The sequence below is a fragment of the Alosa sapidissima genome, chromosome 4 (assembly GCF_018492685.1).
Source record: "Alosa sapidissima isolate fAloSap1 chromosome 4, fAloSap1.pri, whole genome shotgun sequence".
Lineage (NCBI taxonomy): Eukaryota > Metazoa > Chordata > Actinopteri > Clupeiformes > Clupeidae > Alosa > Alosa sapidissima.
This window is the reverse complement of record NC_055960.1, coordinates 2,468,621-2,493,212: the sequence shown is the minus strand read 5'-3', so window position 1 is coordinate 2,493,212 and position 24,592 is coordinate 2,468,621. Positions and strand designations below refer to the sequence as shown.

General features: G+C 39.4%; 1 protein-coding gene and 2 long non-coding RNA genes across 4 annotated transcripts in view; 1 reads left to right on the top strand and 2 right to left on the bottom strand.

Moving 5' to 3' along the window:
- LOC121707435 (metabotropic glutamate receptor 7) overlaps positions 1 to 24,592 on the top strand; it is a 252,051-nt gene that overhangs the window by 220,071 nt on the left and 7,388 nt on the right. For both annotated transcript variants that reach the window (XM_042089996.1, XM_042089997.1), the window contains exon 9: positions 8,287 to 8,533. In XM_042089996.1, the coding sequence (XP_041945930.1) occupies positions 8,287 to 8,533 (247 nt within the window). The remainder of the gene's footprint in view (positions 1 to 8,286; positions 8,534 to 24,592) is intronic.
- Positions 387 to 4,359, bottom strand: LOC121707466. The gene is made up of 4 exons (XR_006031328.1): positions 4,036 to 4,359; positions 3,879 to 3,935; positions 3,671 to 3,776; positions 387 to 2,142 (listed from the first exon to the last, which is right to left on the bottom strand). It is a non-coding gene; the product is annotated as an uncharacterized LOC121707466 (long non-coding RNA).
- Positions 6,104 to 24,385, bottom strand: LOC121707467. The gene is made up of 3 exons (XR_006031329.1): positions 24,373 to 24,385; positions 22,178 to 22,184; positions 6,104 to 6,188 (listed from the first exon to the last, which is right to left on the bottom strand). It is a non-coding gene; the product is annotated as an uncharacterized LOC121707467 (long non-coding RNA).

Below are 24,592 nucleotides of genomic sequence, written 5' to 3'. Positions count from 1 at the left end.
TTGTTCTTAGAACTTAAGAGAATTGTGCCTGAAAAGTCCTAGAAAACAATGTGATTTTGATTTGATGAGTGAGATTAAGAAGACATGGGAACCCTCAATGTGTTTTATGCTTTACTATAAGAAAGCCAAACTAAAGTTCACAATAAAAGTTCAAAATAAAACCGCTTGCTTTTTACTTTTTACTTTTACTTTGAACACTTAAGTACATTAAATATCAGAAAATTACATTTCATACTTAAGTACAGTATATATCAGATACTTTAAGACTTTTACTTAAGTAATATTCTAAAAGGTAACTTTCACTTCTACCAAAGTCTTTTTCTAGTACGATACTTGTACTTTTACTCAAGTATTGCTTTCTAGTACTTTATACAACACTGGTCAAATCTAGCAAGTAGGAAAGTTTAAGTGGATGATGTGAAAGTGAAAGTAAGACATTTGAAAGGCCAACGAAAGGCTGCTTTTGATATAGTACAAAGATGCAAAACTGGTGCTGTAAATAGCGATTCTGTTGTCTTTGAAAGGTTCTCTTATTGAAACATTTAACTGCAATTTGGATTACAACACCTGCCTTACAAGGCAGAGGCTTTTACAAGGACATTTTTTGTACATACCACAGAAAACATAATTATAGGTGCTCTTTACACCTTCCCTCCTATCTCTTTATAGGAAACTCCCACTTTCCCCTTGATCCTCCCATGAATGGATATGCATGACACGGAAAAGCGCAATTTGCCATTTTCAGGCCCCGTGACAGGCAGTCTGCGCTTTTACCTCTGTGCGCCCTGTTTGTAAATATCTCACCATGATTTTACGTACGTTCAGAAATACGCCTGAAGTGGGTTCAAAAGCCTTAGTACATCTGGCCCTCAGAGAACTAACACAGATAGAACCTTCTGATTCTAAGGGGACAAAAAATGTATGCTAAAATGATAAAGACCTAATAAATCTGAAATGAAGTTTAATACAGACATTGTTGAGCACTACTACATACACATATTAATTATGTTTAAATGGTTAACATGTGTTCCTTAAACTAAGTGTTACAGGTGTTACAGGGACTTCTTTAGCTCCATTATCTGTTGCTGCCTCTGCTGCCTATCCAGTTTTCCCATATGTATCTTATTTGGTTTTTCATTTTATAATGTCTCCTAATATTTTATTTTGAAATTATTATTCAAATGCTGCAGAAAGTTGAATTGCATTGGGGTGATGTTCATCATGTTAGAATTTCTTTCCTATACTGACTGACAGACTATGAAATATCCCTTATGTATGGCCACATCAGCTCTACGAAAAAGACAGACAGGTTTAGGCTATGCTTGTTGACAGTGAACATGTACTGTACCTCCCATCTGACTCGAAAAGCTCAGTTCTACTTTTATTTTCAACCGCTGAGTCAAAGCTGCTAATTACTAGTATTAATAGCACACAGGAAGGGGGGCAATGACATTTGTGTGCTGCAGCACAATTATGTGATTCCACTTAACCTGCTACAATGTGCCAGTATATTAATAGAAAAGATTTAGACATTTTCCCAGACCTTGAGTTTGACATATGTGACTTAGTTAGCCAAAGCTATTGTGACCCCTAGGGGGCCTTTAAACCAGTTACAGGTTGATAACCAACAATCTGAGTTTTAGATGTTACAAGCAGGCTATCCCAATAAAGGGAAATAAATGGAGAGAGGGGCTGAAATATTAGAAAAGTAAAAAAACAGTTAATTTTATTACTTACGTAGATGTATTAGAACAGACGCTAGGCCTCTGGGCAGCAAACTCACAGGGACAACAATGTGCAAAATGAAGGTGTTTGGATGAGTAACACTCAAAGATTCAGCAAGTTTCAATCAGCAAACACAAAATATATATAGGGCACGTCACAGGTCACACACACAGCAATTAATTTACTATACACAGCAATCCAGTGACCACACAACAAGATTGTTACCCCTCCCGAATATTGCACTCACTAACCCAATGGCCCAGAATGCATACAACATACAACAGACAAACATGAAACATACAGCAACACATACAAGAGACTGCAGCACTCACACAAACACACACACACACACACACAACTGAATACTAAAACAGGGCACAGGAAAAACAGTGGCCAAGGTGGCGTACGACGGTCCTCCTGCAAAGAAAACATGGCTACGATATCATACAAATAATTATATAGGTCAAATCAAAGCTATGCCTAATTTGCAGCCTCTGCATAAATGGGCTTAAGCCAGGAGTCTCAAACACCCGGCCCGCGTCCTGCCCAATTCCGGCCCGCGACGTATGTCAAAATAATAATGTAATCCGGCCCTTGAGGCTATTTTTAATTGCGACAAACAACGATACTGATTAAAGTAGACGATAGATCCAAGTATAGTGACATCTAAATTGTAGCCTACTCTGCTCCACTATGTGCTAGACATCCAGAGCTTGATTAAAACCCAAAAACCCAAAGTTTCCAGAAATACTTGTATTACACGCGAGAAACACAAAGACGTGCATTTGTAATGACGCGGAAGCGATGCAGGCCATAGTTTTGCACAAATTGAAGCAGAAATAGGCCTACACCTAATGTTGAAAAACGTTCACGTGTGATGAAGTCTTAGGTAGGCTATGTTATTCACCTATTCTGATTCTGAAGGAGAATATCCTTTTGTAGATTATGATCGATCGTCTATTGACAGTGATAGTCACAGTGCGTCTGTGAATGGAGGTGCGTCTTTGTGTGTATACGACGGTGTCCACTAAGCATACCATGCTTATTTCGACCCTCTGCCCAACATAGCTTGGAGTTTGCAGTGGTAATCGTGTCCGTAATGGACGTGGTACAGACAGCAGGGCTAGTAAAAACAGGGTTCTAAAGAACTACAAAGTCACCCGCAATATGATGCGAACTTCTGCTCAGATTACCCGCGATAGGAACTGATTTGACCAGAATACTTTATTGTACTTTATTGTAGGCCTTGTGGTTTAGTAATACATCACTAAACCATATACATCTTAGGTGTTTTCCTGTTCATTTGTTATGTGGGTAATATGAAAAAAAGGAAAGTAAACCTGCTCAAATATGTTCATCCAGTATTTACTGAAAGGTGCATAATTTGAGGTGCTTGCCATCCAGTGATGGGTACATTTACCCCCTTCATAAACTTTTGTTTATACTCAAAGATTTTTATATTTACAGTAGGACTTTATCTCTGACCACTTTCAAGCCATGACCTTTTGAAATTTTGATATAAAAATCCAATGGTGTTGCTTTCTTAACCCTGACGCCTAGTTTGCCAGGTTTAAAAAAGTTATGAGAGGAAAATATTTTTATTTGGTGTGAAACACACACGTACCCGTTTTTATGCTTTTTGTTTGTTTTATAATTTGTATTAATATTTATTTTATCATTATTTTATTTATAAGCTAAGGTTGCTAGCACAGGTGTCTACAACTAGATAAAAACACTTGCACTTTCTGTTTGCAGTTTTGTGTGGTATTTGAAAAAAAGAACATTGCTTTTTCAGAAAATAGCCGGCCCTCCAATCAGATGACGTTGGCAGAAGTGGCCCCCAGCTCATTTGAGTTTGAGACCCCTGGCTTAAGCCGCAAAGGTCCTCAATTGGGTATAAGCAGTCGGAACAGGGCAAGATGCTAAAGTAGCCTACATTACCAACCTGTATGAACGCAGGCCGCGGCGTCTAACCAGGAGCTTATTTAGTTGTAATTCCGTAGCGATCACTTTAAGCCGTCTGGTTTTTACTCGTACACACCCAGGCCAAACTATAATACAGACGTGGCGAGTCAACACTGCTACATACATATGAACAAGCTTTCTGTGATAGATGTACACACGTGAGGGAGAAAGGAAGCCAATAAACTTACACTCTCAGCACAACAAACAGCACTCAGCAAGTTAGCGGTCACACTCTAAACCGGTGACTGTAATATAAACAGAACGCAAATTAATGTGAATTCATTACAGCCAGTGCCTAAGGATAAAAGGCTGAACGTTGCTCATGTGTAAAAGCAGAGAACTTACATTTTCATTGACACACGCAGACACAATTTGTAGCCGGCGAGGGCTTGTGGAGACAAGGAGCTGGATGTAACCACGGCACTAACCGCTAGTGATCAAGTGATGTGCCCAATGAAGCGAGGCTTCGGAGCTTGTGTCGAGCAGAAAGGGGCGTGCCAGATGAAGCCCCGGTTCGAGGCTTGTGTCGTTTCCATAAAAATCACGTGACTGATGACAAACGAGGCCCAGAGCCCGTCTACGGAGAGCCTGGCCACTCCGTATTAAGTCCCATTGTACCAGAATTCCACTGGGGGCGATCGCCATGAGTGCAGAATGAATGGGAGTCAATGGAGCTAGACGGCTAAATTTGTCTCTTTCACCTGATTGTCTTGACAAATCTCAGATTTGATTGTAGTTTGTATAACTTCAACATGGGTTATAAGTCAAAAGTTAAATGAACGAGTACTTATGTCCTTTTGATTTCTTACAGGTTGGGTCGTTGTTGCCCATAACACGCTAGCATTGTGCTAATGAATGACGTCATTGACACGTTTGAAAGGCTTTTTAGAACAATTAAGTGACTTTAAAAAATATAATACTCAACCAAGTGTATTTTCTTTGCCTCCCCTTTCGAATACAATATTCAAATTACTTGGAAAAAAGTATAACCCGAGAAAAGTGGATTTTGAGGGGTACAGCTCCATAGACCTCCATGTATTCTGCACTCGTGGACGAGCGCCCTCATGTGGAACCACAGGAGGAACTGCAACCAGTTCAGAAACCGGAAGTTTTCTGAGAGTGGCAGTTCTCCCTTTATTAGACATTCTCTGCGAGGCCTCAGTTTGTGAGTGTGACGTCTGAAGCTTCGTTTAGGACACACACCCACGTGACTGCTTCGGAATCTGACTCAAAGGCTTTGAATTGCGCAAACCAGGGCACCCGCTCTAAGTGTCGGAATGAGTTGTGTTGTATTGCAAGAGTCAGGCGAAATTTGTGGGTAGCCCTGTTTTATATAGGATGCTTTCTCTGTTTGGGAATTTACGTTCTTTTCTTTCCGGAAAATGTCCATAATCCATAATATCATGCACATAGAAATAAAGAAGAAATAGCCTAGGCCTAGCCTAAAGCTTTGCCATTTAGAACAGTGACATTAAAACGTGTCTGTGTTGCAATCTTGTCTCAACTTCAATCATGTAATTTAAAAGCAATACAGGCTAATATTTCTATGTAGGCCTAACAATAATGGCTGACATAATATTTTCCTTTTATTGAAAGTTTGATTCATGAAACGTGCCTGGCTGAGTTCACTACTCCTGTGTATATCAGTGCGTGCGCAGTATGTTTTTTGCCCATATACAGTGTCTTAGAAAGTAGCCCTCAAACGGACTCCCTACTCACCCGGAGCGAAGTCAAGTCTTTGGAGCAGAGGCCCTGTTGCAAGGCATCCGGGGTTCTCAGCAACACAGGAGAGGCAGAAAAATACAAGAAAACGCTAAACGATCTTTTTACAAACTCCTAATCAAAGGTTAGGATTTTGACTTTTATTAAATACAAATAAAAAATACAAAGAAAGAAAACTGTCTAAGTCTAAAGGCTAAATGCTCGGTCCAAAGAAAAATAAAAAGGAAAAAGAAGAACAAAAAACCCTGAACAAGGGGCCGTTCTCTTTTTATACCCCTCTCGGTCAGGCAGAACACATCCAAGTTTGGTATTATGTCTTGCCATGAAATATTGGTTCTGTTTTTTTTTTTTTTTTGTTTAGTTGCCAGTCAGCGTTTTGTTTTGCTGACAAACAGTTTCTTACAGCTGGTACATTATGTTCTTACGTTCTGTCTTTACATTTTGTTCAAAGCACATCTCATTTAGCATAACACACTTTAATTCTAACACAACCTTTTTATATCTAAACAAACACATTTTATGTAAATATTAGCAAAACATTTTAAGTATTATAAGCAAACTTTCTTATATGTTTAAGAAAAACACAAAATCATAACAGGTTATTCTAGCAAAAACAATTTATGCTTTTAATTAAGAAAACACGCTTCAATTCTAAGCTTCTAAGTTTTCTAAGTCTAACTTGTTTCACACCGGTTGTCTATCATTATCTTGCAGCATTTGCACATTTTTATTTGTTTTAGAGCAAGCTGGATTTAAGTAGTTATATGACTAAAAATCTTTTAATAGTAAATCATGAGTCTGATTATTGATTATCACATCTTTACATTTGTAAAGTCACACTACACAGCCCAGGTTTAATCGTGTTTTACCTAGAAATGAGAACTTTCCAATAAATGACTTGTTCTTATAATAGTTGTTCACCAGTACACCCATTTATAATGAGTTTATTCAATTTACCTACCTGGTGTCAACGTCTGCAGGAGCAGTTACTTCATGGTACATCCTCTTAAATTCTGGCGTTTTTTTTTTTTTTCTGATATTCTTTACAATTTACTCAGTACTAAGTAAGCAGAAACTGCACTGCAATTTTTTTTTTATTTATTTATTATTTATTTTGTTTGACTCCAATGTTTTTGTCTTTTCATCAAACGCTTGCCCTTGCGTGATCACCATAAAGGGCCACCCCCATGGCCACCCCCAGGGCCACCACCATGGTTTCAGAATGGCACCTCCTGATGTCTTCTGTCAGGACTCTAGGATGTAAATGAATTTGACAGTTTCTGATGGTTTGACAATCTCTAGCTTGAAGGGGAGCTGTGCACACACACCTCTTTGTCATACATGTAACACAAATAATGCCCTATGGGTCTAATTTTTCACTACCATGCTGTGTGATAATTTGTAGTATCTTGTGACAGGAGCTTGGTGGAGTAGCAGGCGAGTGGCACTGGTTCTGTCAGCAGCCACACTGCATAACCTTCATAAAGCACAGCAAGCAGTAGATTTCATACCTGCTATGGGATTTCTGCTCACCTTTCCTGTCTCTTTTGTTCTCTTTGCTTTTTGTTATAATTCCTCAGCCATCCATATTGGGATTCTTATTCTTGCCTCATTTTTCTAAGCTCTGACACTGTTTACTTCACTGGTGACTCTCAGAGCCCTATCTTACTCCCGGTGTAGAGCGTTTCCCAGCTTGTGTCTTTGCATTTGAATCAGAGAATGACATAGTTGTACTGTTCTTGTCCAGCACACAAGGCAAACTAGTCACTGAGGTGTGTTCAGATACATTATTGGCTCATTGCTATGTTGAGCTATAGTGGAAAGTGCAATTGACAAAAAAACTGTCAATAACACAGTATTTCATTGTTATGGGCATATTATCAAGAATATGAGATGTGATGAAAAGGTTCAGAGTCAGAGATTGTGCCTATAAAATGTAGGCAGCGCAAAAACATGCAAAAGTCATGATATTAATGTCTTGGCGATCTGAAACGTCTGGTTAGAGTCTCTAATTTAATGGCGTGATTTTGTGATCTGACGCTGGGCGCTGGGTGCAAAAGGGTTGTTCTTATGTTTTTCAATCAGTCATGGGTGTGTTTTGGGCGTAACATCCTTTAAACGAATGATCTGTCCTTCCTTTGAAGAGCCAGCAGCACAACATCAAACAGCCAGTCTGTATATTGTCAGTCAATGCAGGGTATAAGGTATAAGCAAAAATATTACAATGTGAAAGATTATTATCATGTAGATCACATCAGGTTGCCATAGAAGATGAGCTGGCACACTTTCACTTTGCACATGAGCAGATCTGTTTCCTCTTTCTTAAAAATCCCCCATTATAATAGCAATCTGCCAAGTAGTACTTGGCTATTATAGCTAATGGGAGGAGACACTGATTAGTTTAAAACATGTTACACCCAAAAACATACCCTTGATTAATTAAGCCTCTGGTGACCACACATACACCATTAAACAACCAAAAGTGGATTTTTACACACCCTAATTGCACTTGTGCCATGCACGTCAGACTGCGTTTAGATAGGCCTAGTTAAAATAGAGCTCTCAGACTGTGTACCCCACACTCAATTTTCATTTTTTTCATTATTGTCTTGCCACGAGCAACAGACAATAACTTCTCAGTCCTGTTTTTGTTCTACCTATCATGTTGTGGTGAGTGTTGTAAGTGATAATCTAAAGGATATATTTCATTTGGAATGTGATAACATCAGTGTGACTGAGATTGGTTAGGTCAAGTCTTTATCAAGAATGCAATTATGGCACCTTCAGAAATGTATTCTATCCACAAAACCAGTGTAGTCATACTAAACCCTGTCCTTGTCTTTCTCCCTCTCCCTCTTACTCTCTCCTTCTCAGCTATATATCCAGACAACAACACTTACAATCTCTATGAACCTGAGTGCATCCGTTGCACTGGGGATGCTCTACATGCCCAAAGTGTATGTCATTATTTTCCACCCAGAGCTGAACGTGCAGAAGCGCAAGCGCAGCTTTAAGGCCGTGGTGACCGCTGCAACCATGTCCTCACGTCTCTCTCACAAACCTAGTGACAGACCCAATGGCGAAGCAAAGACTGAACTGTGTGAAAATGTGGATCCAAACAGTGAGTAATGCAGTTCAACAGCTTGTTTGTCTTTTTGATTGTGGAAACTTTTTCAATTCAACCTGCTCACCAAAAATAAGTGGCAAAGTTTCTTTACTACACCAGCATGCATGGCTCTAAAACATCACCCACCTGTATCGCTATCTTGAATACAGTGAACATGTAATAATTCTAAAGCATTGTTTCTACATTCATTCTCATCCATAATTAATAATCAGTTTTTTGGAAACCATTTAATGTTTTGTTTTTGGTCAAATAAACCCATCCCAGCCCAGGTTTTTATTCATTGAAATTTCACAATCAATTATGCATTAACCATTTCTAAATTAAGTCATATTTCCATCATTGATCAGTTGCTAATGATTTGTCTAATGATTTAGACATATACTAAAAGTTAGTGAGTGTGCCAATTGGTGTTTTACAAACACGCCAATTCAGGCGCCCAGTTGTAAGTAATCTGATTGGATTTTGAATTGGATCAAATATTGAAAAGGGAATGTCGAAAGGTAAAAATAGGATCCTGAAATCAGTTTGGATCACATGATCTAATCTTGGTTTTGTTCTGGATAAAACCTTGTTGTGTTGTTCAAAACTTTTCAGTTGGATTGGGATACATTTGATCCAAAAAATCAGGATTATCCTGATCCCAACAGAAGGGTGGATTTTGGGCACAAAATGTAATAAAACATTAAAATTGGTCAAATAATATAGGGCCCTATCTTGGCGATCTATGGCATGGTCACTAGCGAATAGCTTAAATACTGTAAATGTAGGAGTTTGTCCAGTCCACATTGGGGGTGGTTTTGTTTATCAAACGTTGGGCGTCTGACACTAAAAGACGGTTCTTATGTTTCTTAATCAGTTGTGGGTGTGTTTTGGGCGTAACATCCTTTAAATCAATGAAAGTGACATCTGTCATTCCCTTTAACAGCGTGACTTCAAACAGCGCATCGGTATTTTGATGGTCACCGACGCATTTGAAGGTATCTGTGTGCATGCAAAACTGTATGGAACAGGTATTCCACTAAACCTTGTTTAACTAAAACCTGTTTGTGACAAACAGAGTAGGGCTGTAAAGATATGCGATTCAAAACCGAAATCGCGACACTCATATCCACAACCTTTCTAGTATTTCACGCAATGCTTTGCAGCTTACGCGGCCGCATAAGCAACCCACATCTCCCGCTTTACTTACCGGTAAACGTTGTTCAACAATAAACTAGATGTACCGCATAGCGGTACAAAATATGACTGCCGCTCAGTCCTGTACATCCATTCCGCGAAAATAAATCACATTAAATTAATCAATTTGTCTCCATCTTCTACTCCATCCCCCACTCTTGAAACTTTTGTGTATGCTTGTTTGGCATGTGTGTTTGCGGGCCGCACAGAAAGTAGCCTACTGGCACTGCAAAGGTGAATAGGTTTATAGCACATAGTTTGCCAAATAATTTGTAGCATTGTTATAAAACCTTTAAAATCACAAAAAACAAAACAATCACAAGTAGGGCAGTTCATCACAGTCCATCCATTGCAACTGGACTGATGAAAGGTACACCTGTAGGCTACATTGTATTTGAGAAAAGCAGAAGGTAGCAGCATAATGAATTTATTTATTTATTTATGTATTTATTTATTATTAAACAAAACAATCCCTGTCAGATCCATGCAGTTTTCAACAGCTATCAAGAAGAGAGGTCATGCTACTTTGTTTACAATATTTCCAGGCTTCAACCCGAGAGCTGAATTAAAGAGGTAGAGTTGTAATAGAAATAGTAGGCCTATAATCTGCATAAAGTGTGCTTTCATGTAGGTAAGCTATTGAAATGTTATTCAATAAAATGTCTAGCCCCAGCTTTCCCCACTGCTTTAATTTATTTTTTGTTTTATATCCCCTGTAAGCACTCTGCATGACAGATAGTCAGATGGATATACATTTTTTGTTGTCTCCTGGGATGTTGACAACCACTGTGTTCTGGTTTAAATGCTCCAGACATGGTTCCTCCCCTCTTGAAATGCTTGAGGGCCTTATTTTAACAATCTGAAATACACAATCTGTATGGTTAAGCGGATGGTTTAAATACGTTTAGGGTATGGCCAGTTCAAAATCGCTATCATGGTCTTAACAAATCGTTATTGTCAAACCACTGACAAGGTTCAAAATAGCCTTACACTTTGGTGGTAGTGTGGGGAGGGTCCCTACAGACAAACCAAAGTATTGTATTCCGGTAGCTTCAAATCAGTGGGCGAGTTTGACTTCTGGTAGCATTGCACAGATCTGGCTGATGTTTGTACTGTAAACATGCATCATGTTCAGCCAGATATGCGCAGCACTGCAAGAAGTTGAACTTGGTACTTCGAACCTTTATAACTCATTTGTAAATGGTTTGTAAGGCATAGAAAGTCCTCACTTTAGATGAGGTCACACAATATATTCAACTGACCACTAGTAACTCCTAAATTCATCATGGATTTGTCACTGTTAATAATAAAACACGCATTAACACACTCACCATTACTGTACGTCTTTCATTTAGACAAATCATTAGTCATCATTAGAACAGTAGTCTAATGGTAAACAATGGAATATTACTTAATTTAAAAATGGTTACATTGTTACATTTACAAATGTGTGCATAAATGTAGGTGTAAATGGTTTATTAAGCATTCACTTACATATTCTTACTGAACCTAGACCTTAAACCTTAAACATAGACAATTTCTGAGAGATGAGAGTTAATATAGGAACAATGCATGACAATGTAATGCATAACAAATGATGAGCAAAGTATTAACAATTTGGTTACAAAGTGCTTCATAGTGTGTAGTTATTATAAAGTGTTACCAGATAAGGTACTGGCAGACCACTGCTGACTTCTAGTTTGTTGTTTAGTTTTCTTGTACTGTTTTTTGTTTACCCTCAGGACCCAAGTGAACTTTTATAGATATGGTCTGCACATGGTCTATGCACAGTGTGGATAACGAAAATGTTGTCATTAGTACCATCCATACAAACTCTCCTGTTCCACCAACATGTAGTGTCTACATTGGCTTCTGTATATTTACTATTTACTATACATGTGCATGCAAGTTTTCAAGCAATGGGGATTAGGTCAAGAGAAAACCAAAAACGTTCAAACAAAGTGACTTTGAAAACAGATTTTTTTTTTTCATTTGAGTGTTTGCTCCCTGGGATTAAAATTACAAGTGAATTACTATGCTGACAAAATGAGAACTTCTATTATTAGTATTATTATTATTAATATTATTATTATTATTTATTTTAATTAGAGCTAATTAGATAACCAGCAACAGTATTTCAGGTATCAATTGCTATTTAGATATAGAGAGAAGTAAAGTGGTTAGGATTGAACGGAGGCAACTATTTAGAAATATGAGTCTTTTCCACAAATTTACACAATGTAGAGATACAATTTCAGACCCTATGATTGGGTGATATCATGGAGGTTTTACTGTATGTAGAATTGGAGAGAGGGAGAAAGTACTGCCCCCATTAATTTCAGTGGCCAATGCTATAGCTACTTTAGCCAAAAATATTTGAAACTCACCATAACCATCTTTTTCAAAATGGTGTTTCACAGGGCTCATTTCTGGCATCATAGAATTAGCCAATTAGGTGCCACTTTACAGGAGACGTACAGTGGCAAGAAAAAGTATGTGAACCCCTGCTAAAGTTGACTAAAAAGAGGAATAAAAACTCATCTTTTGGAAATTGATCTTAATGCTTTAATTAAAACAATGAGAAACAATCTGACCTTTAAGGACACCAATTTTCTTTGTGAATGAATAATGTATCATAAATAAATTAATGTTCTTCCTTAAAATACAGGGGGCTTAAGTATATGCACTCTTATGTTAAATTCCCATGGAGGCAGGCAGATTTTTATTTTTTAAGGCCAGTTATTTCATGGATCCAGGAGACTATGCATCCTGATAAAGTTCCTTTGGCCTTTGGAATTAAAATAGCCCCATATCATCGCATACCCTGCACCATACCTAGAGATTGGCATGGTTTAATTTCCGTTAACCTATTAGCTAGTTTGATTTGCATTGAGCTTTGATACTTATGCCTCCTGTATTTTAAGGAAGAACATTTATTTATTTACGATACATTTCATTCACAAAGAAAATTAGTGTCCTTAGTTGTATAGTTGAATGTTCCAGAACTAGCTGTGGTCAAATTGTCCACAAAAAGAAATATAGTGATTGACATATCACATAAACTGTTATTGTGTTGTTGGAACAAAATATGCAACTTGTGTCCTCGGAAACATCTGTTAGCAGGTCAAGTTTTGGAAGTAGGTTACCAGGCAGCAGGTGAATTATACATAACTGTCATGCAGCGTATCTCTGTAGGTAAGGTATTTAAATAAACTCCTGGTGTACTTTCTTTCCAATGCCTTGTTTTATGAGTAAAGAACATAGTTGTACTACTGTAGAAGTTTCGTACCATTCTGGGAATTATTAAGGGGGAAATTTACAAGATACTAAGTTGGTTCCATTAGCGCCTGCAGAAAGTCATTAGTTTCTGACAGCGCTACTCGACCAGGGTTCGACCAAGGGAAAACAGGTTCTGGGAGGGTGTTTGGTTCGGGGTCATGGTGCAAAGGACCCTAGAGTGAAATTACTCCGAACCATCACTTTAACCCTGGTTTATGAAGACTACTTGTGTACATTATTTTCTCATCATCTTCTAAGGATCGAGATTCAAATTCAAACACCTGTCTCAATTTGCATCTCTCTACACTATTTTAGGTGTATAAGTGTGCTCACAATGCCAATTATAGCGACCTACAGTAGAGTCCCTAAAAAGTGACGCCATGTTTGCCATCTTAGCTACACTGTCGAAAAGGAGGGACCACGTCTTTTTCAATCCTAGTCAGATGATGTAGCCTACCTTAAAGGTATAGTGTGCAGGTTCAGGTATTTTTGGCGCTCCCCCTAGAGTCGTGATATATTTATATTTTACTCTGCCGATGTAAATGTCTATGTCAGGATTGCAGGTTAGATTTGGACCCAAATGCATGACAAGATATTCGAGAACACAAAGGAATTTCACTGACAAAACCCACAGGAACAAAACAACCACGACTAAACACAATGACGAATCAAGGAACAGAACAAAACTAGGGGTTTAAATACACAGGAGGAGAAACAAGTCTAACAGGGCACAGGTGGACAAGAAAGAAGGCACAACGAGAGACAGGTGAACACGGGGCTGGAAACCATAATTAAACTAGTAGACTAACAAGGCTCAGGTAAGGGGCAGAGACACAGGCACAGGGAACAGACACATGGCAAAACAAATAATGGAACACGTGGCACAGGACACAGGAAGTAACAAAGAAAACAGGAAGTAAACAAAAGAACACATCAAACTACAAACTAAGACTCCCAAAACCAATGTACACAATGAAAATGCTTTTGTTGTGGAGGTGAAGGATTAACAACAGGCAAAAAGAGCTATATCTACTGACAAGGTAATGTTTCATGATTCTCGCGTGATTTCTTCGGGCCGCTATTCTTGAAGTTGCATGGCTGGTTCTCTCATTAGTGATTCGCTACGGCTGTGCTGTATGGCTATGCTAGGTGAACGATTCCCCTATTACAAGTTCGTTTACCATCAAATTGGCTTTGTAAAGTTTATATAACGGTGAAAATCTTGCATAGTGTACCTTTAACATTTCAGTCATAATTTTCTGCAAGTGCACATTAGTTAGTATTCACCTTGAAAAAACAACATCATATCTGAATTCATGCACTGCACGATTAAGTATGCTATACAAACTAAACCGCATTAAAGTGTATCAAGGGAAGTACATAGGCCGGCATAATGAGACAATGTGAGAATGTTTTAATAGTTCTAGATCAGTGTTTCTCAAAGTGTGGTCCGCAAGCTATCCCAAGTGGTCCGCAAGCAGACATGGTAAAATATAATATAGATGAGTTGTTTGCAATATTGAACAAATTTGTATGTAAATTCAAACAGTTCTACAACACTGCCTATGTAAGCTACGCCAGTTTAAATCATATGAATCCTATCATCCAACATGATGATCCATCCTATGGTCCGTGAGGTTATTTTTTACTGGTTAAGTGGTCCTTGGTCTGAAAATGTTTGAGAAACACTGTTCTAGATAATAGTTTAATAGTCCTACATTACAAATATAACCACACCCAGTGATTATCAGGGTCCAAGGAGGTTGGATGAAGAGCCCCCAAGGGGAAAATGATTGAAGGTCAGTGAGAAAACTGGACAAAGTATAAACAGGCTAAATGTAAGCAGGCACATTTTTACATCAAGTGATTCTTGAGATATTGACATGGGTTTGTTGTAGAACCACCTATGGACAGATATATCTGCATAGATCTGCATCCAAAGAACACTGTGATGATTGTATTTACCAAATTTAGTTATAATTGGACCTTTATTTCAAAAGATTTAAGAAATAGAATCATTATAGGACATACCCTGGAATTTGATTAACATGTACAGTAACTTTGAAATTGGGTGATAAATAAAAATTCTGCATAGTCTTAAGATAAAGTATGCCCATTTTCATGACATTTGAATAAACCTCAGAGGAGATAGTTTAGCTTCACTTTCAAATATTTTAGAAAATGGCAGAAAAAGTTTGGGTGGAAATTGACATCAATGGCTTGTCTTACTTGTCTTGGACCTTGACAATGGTGGTCTTGACTACAGCTCTGATCAGAAGATATTAGAATCATTAGAATTCACAATAGAATCATTATGAGCTACACCCCGAAATTTGTTTCACAATGTAACTTTGAAATGGAGTGACAGATCATCCCGTCTTCCCAGTACCAAAGAAACCTATCACCCAGTTGCATCTTCAACGTGATGAAGTGTTTTGAACAGATTGTCAAAGCTCAAATGATATCCTCTCTACCCAACCCACTACACCAGTGGTTCTCAAATTTTTTCTTTCATTCCCCACTTTGATCAAGGGGGCATTCTCGAGCCTCACCTGTTCCTCATCGCTCTAAGAAAGTGGTAGGTCAAGCTTAAAATTGTCAAATTTATTGAAATAATGACAAGTTCTAAATATATCCTCTTCAACAGAGTTAAAATCAGCTGGTGCTGCAGATATAATAATAAATAAATACATAACACACATATTTCTGTTTTCCAGCAACATATTAGGAAGCATAGGCCATTTTACAGCATTGTACAATATATTCAATGAAATACCAACATGCTGCATTAAATGGATCCATAATCCAGTCATACTGAGCACTGCTGGTTGGGAAATATTTTTGAAATAAACTTTGCAGGGATGTGATGTAGGCCTACTGTTTAATACATGAGATCACAAGAGTGGCTCCCAATCAGACTTTTCAGCGATTTCGCTCAGAAATCTCAAATACTGTCGCGATCGAGGCGCCTGTCCCATACACAAGTTTTTTTGGTGAATGCAGTAATCTTATTTGCTAGATGAGGTAGGTGCTTGTCTTTGCCTTGTAACACACACGGTTCGGAGTAATTTCACACGCGACAGCACTTTACCTCGGGCAAGCCACCTTGCCTCACTGTGAAACAGTACAGCCTTTTGGTCAGCTACCATCTCTTCGCAAAGTGCGGAGAATAGACGCGCTTTTAAGGGCCGGGTTTTGATGAAATTCACCACTCTCACAACAACGTTCAAAATCTCATGTAGGTCGGGACTAACTAAGCTGCCTTGACACGAGCGCTTCCCTGTGAATAACACAGTGCGTCCATTGCACATCGGGTGCTACCTGGGCCCAGGCTACAGATAAAAAAATAAATTAAAAAAACTCCTGTTTTTCACGTCACTTCGCACCCCACCTGGCATGTCTCCGCGACCCACAGTTTGAGAAACGCTGCACTAGACTCACTTCAGTACAGTACGTCTACAGGTTAAAAGTGTCCACAGACAATGCAATAGCATCCACACTGCACACTGTCCTTTCCCACCTGGACCAGAAAAACACCTATGTGCAGATGCTGTTCATTGAATACAGCTCAGCATTTAACACCATTGTACCATCTAGGCTTGTCATGAATCTCTGTGACCTGAAAATCAGTTCCTTCCTGTGCAGCTCAGCTGTTGACTTCCTGACAGGCAGAGCTCAGGCAGTAAGGATTAGTAATGTCTCCTCCTCCACACTGGCACTCAGTGCGGTTTCCACCCAGGGATGTGTGCTCAGTCCCCTACTGTACACCCTGTTCACTCATGACTGTACGGCCACACTCAGCTCCAACATTGTCATCAAGTTTGCCACCATTATCGGCTGCATCACAGACAGAGACGAATGGGCTTACAGATCAGAGGTGAGAGCCTTGACATCATGGTGCCAGAACAACAACTTCCAAGACTGAGGAGTGCACACCCCCATACACATTCGGGGCTCAGCAGTGGAGAGTCAGCTGCTTATGATTCCTAGTGCGAGGACAATGAGTTGGTCACACCACATAGGTGTGGTCATGAAGGCAGCTAGACAGCGGCTCTTCTTTCTCTGGCAATTGAGAAGGTTTTGGCATGAACTCCAGATACTCACCAACTTTTACCACTGTACCACTGAGAGTATTCTGAGTGGCAACATCACAGCTTGGTATGACAACACCACCAACCACAACCACAAAGCTCTGCAGAGGGTGGACAGATCGGCACAGCACATCACAAGGACTAGCTACCAGCCAATCAAGACCTCTGCAGCCAGCGCTTGGATTCTGGAGTTTCTAAGGAATCTGGGGCCGTATTCACAAAGCCTTTTATCTCAACACTAGGAGTACTCCTAAATCACACTAAAAGATTTTAGCTAGGAGTTTTCTCTTAAAAGTTATTCAAAAAGCCAACTCCTACAACTAAGTTGGAAGACTCACTCTTAGTTACTAAGTCCTGTAACTAAAGAGTGAGTCTTCGTTGCTATGGATGACGTCATTACTCGTGCACGAGCTTGACTGAAGTGACCACCTTGATTGGCTGATGATTGTAAAGCGGGAATGATTCCAAACACCTCCCCTACGATGATGAGTGACAGGTGACAGGTCTGAGAATGCGTTCGCTACACAAGTAGTGCGAAGGACAGAAGATGATGAATAACTGAATAAATAGCAAATATAGCCTAGTGTAAGACAAAACAAATAGCCTAGTAACCTAATGAAACATACGGATTGATGCAGTATCTTTGCAACATTTTTAAATTAATCTGTCACCATGTAGTCCTATCAGTGGCGCCGGCAGGCATAATCCTGTACGCACTGTGCGTACAATTTTTTCACGGCTTTATTTATGAAATCATTCAATAGAATATTACCCTATAACAATAAAAAAAAAAACTTGTGTGTCAACTAGCCTATATTTATTGACCCATGTGCAATCCGAATATTGGCATTATTCCGAATAAAACCGGAATATGGTGTGCATGGAAACCATAGACTATAAAATATGAAAACCTAGCATTGTCATGCCTTGGCCTGTGGGGCGTGGCTTTGCATTTGTCAATTCTGACGCTTAAAAACACAACGTTCCATTCATTCATAGGATAATAGCCTAAATTATTCAGTCATGAAAAGAAAACAACAGCAGCAGTTTAATATTTTTCATGCGTTTAACCGTAACGTTAAAAGACACACCTTAGCAGTGATGCTGACACTGACAGCAATGAGAGATTGTCCTCTACGGTCACGGTCTACACATGTTTAAAATGTTAAATTGTTTGCTTTCCTCTGTAGGCTTATTTAAAAAAAATAAAGCACTGTTTGGAACAGGGATTCAGTTAATGCGTAGAGCAGAGGTTCTCAACCTTTTTGGGGCTAATAAGCAGTGGTGGGTAGTAACGTGTTACAAGTAACGCAAATGAGTAAAAAAGTACTTTTTTCGGGTAACGAATACTTTCCACGTTCCTTTTTTAAGGCTGTAATTTTACTCTTACTCGAGTAAATATTTGAACTAGAATTGTACTCTTTACTCAATTACATTTCCCATTGGGCCTTCATTAAAATGAGTAGGCTATTTTGATAGAAGTAGGCTACACATATCTTCGTTGACTGGAATACAAGCATACAGTTAGCGACCCTCCGTAGGTTGCAACATTGTTGCGATTACACAGCAGAGTAGACGAGTCGGCTGTTACGTTGGTACTGAGGACTAGAAACGCCATGGATGCAGAGATGAACGCTAGTAGCCTACTACCAAAAGCAGCCCCCACTCCCATGGTCAACGTCTGGCCACATCTGCAACACTGTTCTGTCCCATGCGAAGGAAGGGAGACAACCGTATAATGAAAGGAATGTGTCAGCCTAAGCATAACAATATCAGCCTTCAAAATGCTGAGGTAAATCATCATTATTTTCTATCAGTGGTTCTCGTAGTGCTACTTAGCGAGCTAGTCCTAGCTGTAGCAGCTATTCGACTGAAACAAAGGCTATTTCTTGACATAACTCAGGGGTCTCCAAAAACGGTGCCCGCGAGCACCATGTAGCCTGCGAGATGCCTTTACGGAGCCCACAGCGCACTTTTCTAAAAATAGCCAACAAGTCGCCTGCAGATCACGCTCTAAAACATCCTCCATTGTGGATTTTTAAATAGATATTTAATTGTAGACCATACATCTGTAATATTGGCTATATTAGCTTGCTCATCTGGTGTAGCCAATGCAAGCATATCTCATAAGCATAAGTTCTGTTGCTATTCCGTGTCCATACGGTTCATGCATGATTGTTCAAGGACTGAAAAACAATTGCTTTAGGTCACGGGCCCTTTCTCCTCCGTAGCCTACTGGTGTAGCAATAGCGTTGAAAATCTTGTGGCATGCATACCAATAGGACTGTCAGATCATGGAGAGATTTCAGATGTGCAATAAGGCGTCTTCATAAGTTAGTCTGGTGTTGGTGATTGCTATTGAATGTCACAACCGAATTGTTCAATGAAATCAGAACTTAAACAACCTCTGAATTATGAATGGTGGGCATGCTATTTGTAATCTACATTATTAATTGCATTAAAGATGGCTTTTTTCGTTTAAAAAAATAGATCAGATTCCTCATGGAAACTTTGAATTGAACTAACTGAACAAAAACGGTCAGTGTTGCATATTGATATTGATGTATTGAAGAATCAGATGAAAATACAGTTGCTTAATATATAAAGGCTCATAGGCCTACATAATATTGATAACTTAAATGTAAAAATGTATTATTTAGGAGGATCACCCTCGCAAAAAAGGAGTGAGGGTCTGTTTGTTTCAAATGAGTAGCCCTATGATTTTGGATTCTTCAGGTAACTTGCTGATTATATGCAGCAATTATTGTATGGGATTTTGTAGATTGCTTAACCAAAATGTAATAGTTGGTAGCTTGTTCCAGCTATCATCTCCCTCTACCATTCTCTCTCTCTCTCTCTCTCTCTCTCTCTCTCTCTCTCTCTCTCTCTCTCTCTCTCTCTCTCTCTCTCTCTCTCTCCCTCCTTTGGTAGTTGTATTTCAATTTGATTCCTTGAAATGCGCCACTGACTATCAAAATACAGATGCGCTGTTTGAAGTTGCAGTGCTTGCTTCTAAAGGGAATGACAGGTGTCATTCTGATTGGTTTAAGCACCAGACGCCTGGTTTTTGCACCAGGCGCCTGACGTTTGATAACAAAACCACCCAGAGTGTGGACTGGACAAACCCCTAAATGTATTTAAGCTACCCCATCCGCAAGTGACCATGTGTTTTAGATCACCAAAATAGGGCCTGTTATGTCTTTTTCACTGATTCAAGCACATCAATACAAAAATGAAAAGTAACTTGTAATTTGAGTAGTTTCATAACGAAGTACTTTTTTACTTTTACTCGAGTAGGTTTGTCCAATTGGAATATTTACTTTTACTCAAGTAGATTTTGAAGGAAGTAAATGTACTTGTACTTGAGTATAGATTTTCAGTACTCTACCCACCACTGCTAATAAGGCCGTCATGACGAGTCAAGTTGGTGCGGGTGTTAAAAGTCCTTGACTGCGTAGGTTTATCATCTAAAAGTTTGGGACAACCAAAACAGCAGTGCAATGTATTTAGAGTGTGAACAAATCGTTATTGTTAGTAGGTTACCTTAACTGTGTTTTTCTCTATCGCAAATCGTGACAAACTTGGTTTATTTTTTATTTTATTTCCCTTTTTCGCGGGTTGGGCAGTGAAGTTATAATGCACATAAGTTATGTTCATCTAATTTGAGCCAGAACCCCTTCCTCTGTAAAGGTATTCCTGTCCTTCCCAAACTGTGTTAAATGTGTTTAGCAACCAAAATTAAAAAAAAAAAATCCCGGGGGAGAAATCTCCCTCATCCCAGAACTTGAAAAAGCTTGAAACACCCCTATAGCCCACGTAGCCTACAGCCAGTGTTGTAAAAGTTAGACGCTTCATGCGGTAGGCTATTTGATAAGGGATGACATGGGTCTTCTAAGGTTTTTCTTAGACTCAATAAGGCTAGCCTACATTTACCAATATTTTTATTTATTTATTTATTTATTTGGGGGGAAGGGGGGGTTGGGCCACGTATGGTGCGTACTATGGAATACAACCCTAGTGGCGCCCCTGAGTCCTATGGCTACGTTTGCAAAGAGAAGAACATTTTAATTTGTTTCTCAATAAAAAAAAACGTTACATTTAGTTTACATGTTGAGTAGTTTTGGTTGTTGGAGGCATTATTGCATCCCTTAATTATGCCTATATAATGCACAATGTCCCTCGCGATTGGAAGCTCCTGTAGCCGCATGTGCATTTCGAAGAATCGCAACGTGAAATGCCACAAAAAGCAGTCTTAGGGAGTTAGGAGTCCTCTCGACTTAATTTAAGCTGTCCGAGACTTAGGTGCTACTTTTAGGTCTAAAATGCTTCGTGAATTACTTTTAGTGAAAAAAATTAGTCCTAAAGTTAGGAGTGACACGCCCATTATTTTTAGGAGTAGCTCCTAAATTCGCTAGCCTGGAAACCAGACTCTGACTTTGCAGAGAGTCTGGCCCAGATCCATAGGCAAACGTTTATTTCCAGGTGGGAGGGCACAATTTGAGGTTTACAATCATTGGAGTTCCTTTGAACCGCTTTGACCCAATCACTAACAACCGGCGTTTCGTCATACAGAGAAGTTTCTCTTATCAGCAAACAGTCACACGTTTCATCTGTGGAACTCTAGCCAAAATGCATCATATGGTGTTTTGCGAATGTACCCAAGTCAAACTTTCATATAAATGCATAAGTACGTCCAAAGCGACACTTTTAAGCTTGTATGCGTTGTCGTTTTCGGGTGAAATGACCTTTGAAATGACATGAACTCGACCTTTGAAATGACATGAACTCGAGCATTGAGAACATTGTTGGTGTACACAGAGTTTAGTAAAAGAGGTTTTGAACAACTCACTTGTTTTTGTGAGTGAGTGTGAGTGAGTTATCCAAAATCTTTCTTTTTAGTAAACTATGTGTACACGAACAATGTTCTCAATGCTCGAGTTCATGTGTAGAGACACTGATGATGCTTCGATCAAAGTTTCATGTTATGTCGAGCCTTCCTAGTGTTTGAAAAATAGCGATTTTGACGCGACCATGTAGCCTACTAAACTAAAGTTTGACTCGGGCACGTTTGTATTTCAAGTGACAAAATTACGGTATGACTAAAGTTTAGCTGATGATATAACATCCTATTTGACTGTGACTTCGTTCGTGACACTCCTGTTAATAGGCTAAACTAGAAAGAGCTAAAATAACTCACACCAACCTTATTTGCGCCTTTTATTCACATTTGCTCAAAGATTTCATAAGTATAAGCCCTTTTCGCTGCCTACGTTGATGTATTCCAAGCTGTCTGCTTCGGGGGCGGGGACGTAGTAATTGAAACCATGCCTGTGTAACGTAATCGCTCTCAGGGACGCCCTCTGTTCGCTGGTTCGTTCGGCTGCCCAACTACCGAAATAAACGAGGGCGAATCATAGACAGTAAAAGATATGGACAGAGTCATAACGTAGACGTCAATCGAGGCGGGTGAAGCAAATTTCAACCGTTTCCTGTTGGTCGACGAGGCTTTCTGCGCAGGCTCAGGGGACGTAAATGTAACGTAGGCACGTAGTCTGACTCGTGTAACTCTTGTGATAGCTGTACCGAGAGATTGGGTATGTAGCCACTTACTTCGTTACCACTATGTCTACATTACTGTTCTAAATGTCCTAGTTGTTCGTAGATAAATGTGATTTAATATAAACAGCACTCGCCACATTCATAGCCTAGGCTACTGTCAATCCATCAAAACTTTGCTGAAATGTTGTGCTCCGATGCTTTCGTTCTTATCCAGAGAATACGGTTATTTTGCTCCTGTGCGACGCTTTCACCCGCTCTGGTCGTATGCTTATTACGTCACTTTAGCATTGATTAGCACTTTAGCATTGATTACTCAGCCGGTAAGTCAGTTACGAGGTTATGACGCCAATCACACAATGTTGTATTACTCCGAAAATAGAAAAAGTTCATATAAAGGTTTAAAACACTTAAGCTGTAATGTTATTTGATGTCAAAGTGGCGCCAAAATTGAATGGGGTTCAATGGGGATGGCTAGGTGAACTGGTCTACTATTTAGCCTCAGACCCGCCATAGTGTCTACGCTCTCCGAACGTTCACCTGCCCCCTTGGGGCGAATCAACCTATTCATAGCATATATACAGTCGAGCGGAAGTACGTAGACAGGCAGAGGCCAGGCTATAAATTCGCCAGTTAGGAGTTACTTTTAGCCTTAAAATTCTTTGTGAAAATGGCCCCAGGAAAATGGACATAAAGTATGGCATCCTGAGATATGACCCAAAACTTAAATTAGTGCTTATTGTAGTACCCCCTAAAGTAGGGGTCAGCAACCTTTTCTCTTAAAAGGAATTTTTTTTTACCAGAAATAAAAATAGGGACCGCAGAGATATCGGAACCGTTTAAAATGAATCAGTTTAAATATCTCTATATTTATTGGCCATGGCATACTCACCATACTCTGCATATATGCTGAATTGTACAGTATAATATTTCCACTGTTAATGTGGGACCAGGGCCGGCGGAAGGCAATCCTGCGCCCTGGGCGAAATAGGAATACTGTATGTCGCCCCCACATTCATAGACTGTGTGCTACCTTCGCAGAAGCCCCTGGCTGCAGCGTGCAGATCGGGGCTGGTTTCAATGTGGGGGAGCTCAAAGTTGCTACTTTCCAGCGCTACTGGGCCGCAAGGAAAAATAAAACAAAAAAATGTTGCGGGACAATTGCGACCAGGCCTCACGGAAAAAATGGTAGCCTCCAATTAAGCAATTAGGCTTTTCATGTAACATAAACATATTATTATTACAGGCTATTATACAGAAATCGGATTACCGAGAGCCCTAGAGAGAGCCCTATCTACAAGGCTCTGGGATTACCTATTTAATATGATGCCGTCTGTTAGGTGTGCATTTAAACGTGACATTAGGAATGCACTTCGAGTGTCACTGTCTCATATCACCCCACGATAGGACCATCTTATTGCTGGGAAACAAGCTTATTGCTCCCCTGATTCGGTGACATGGTGAGATTCAGATGTTACCTTATTGCTTTGTTGTTCCTCTGCTACTTCCACTTCTAGCAACCTGACGATTCAGGCTTAAGATCAGCACCCACGTGGTAGAAAAGTGGGAGAAAAGTTTTTCAACCTAGTGTGCACTTTTCTGTATTCTGCAGCACTATCCTTTGAACGTCTCATTAGAGTGCATGAAAATGCAATCTACTCTTCCTAGGCTTCTTATTACAGTGCATGAAAATGCACTGTACTGTTCTTCCAAGGCAACAACATCAACAACTTCTTATTATTATTCCGCTTACCACTTTTTCTGTACGCAATTTCTCTTGAACAGTTTAACTTAGAAACTTCATTCAAACTTTGTAACGTAGGTATTCAAACGGACCAAGCTGCTATGTCTTTTCAACTTTGAAATTTTTTTATACTTTTTAAACTATTAAAGAAAAACTTTTTAAAAATCCCCATAGACTTAACATTGCTGATTGTGACATCATAATACG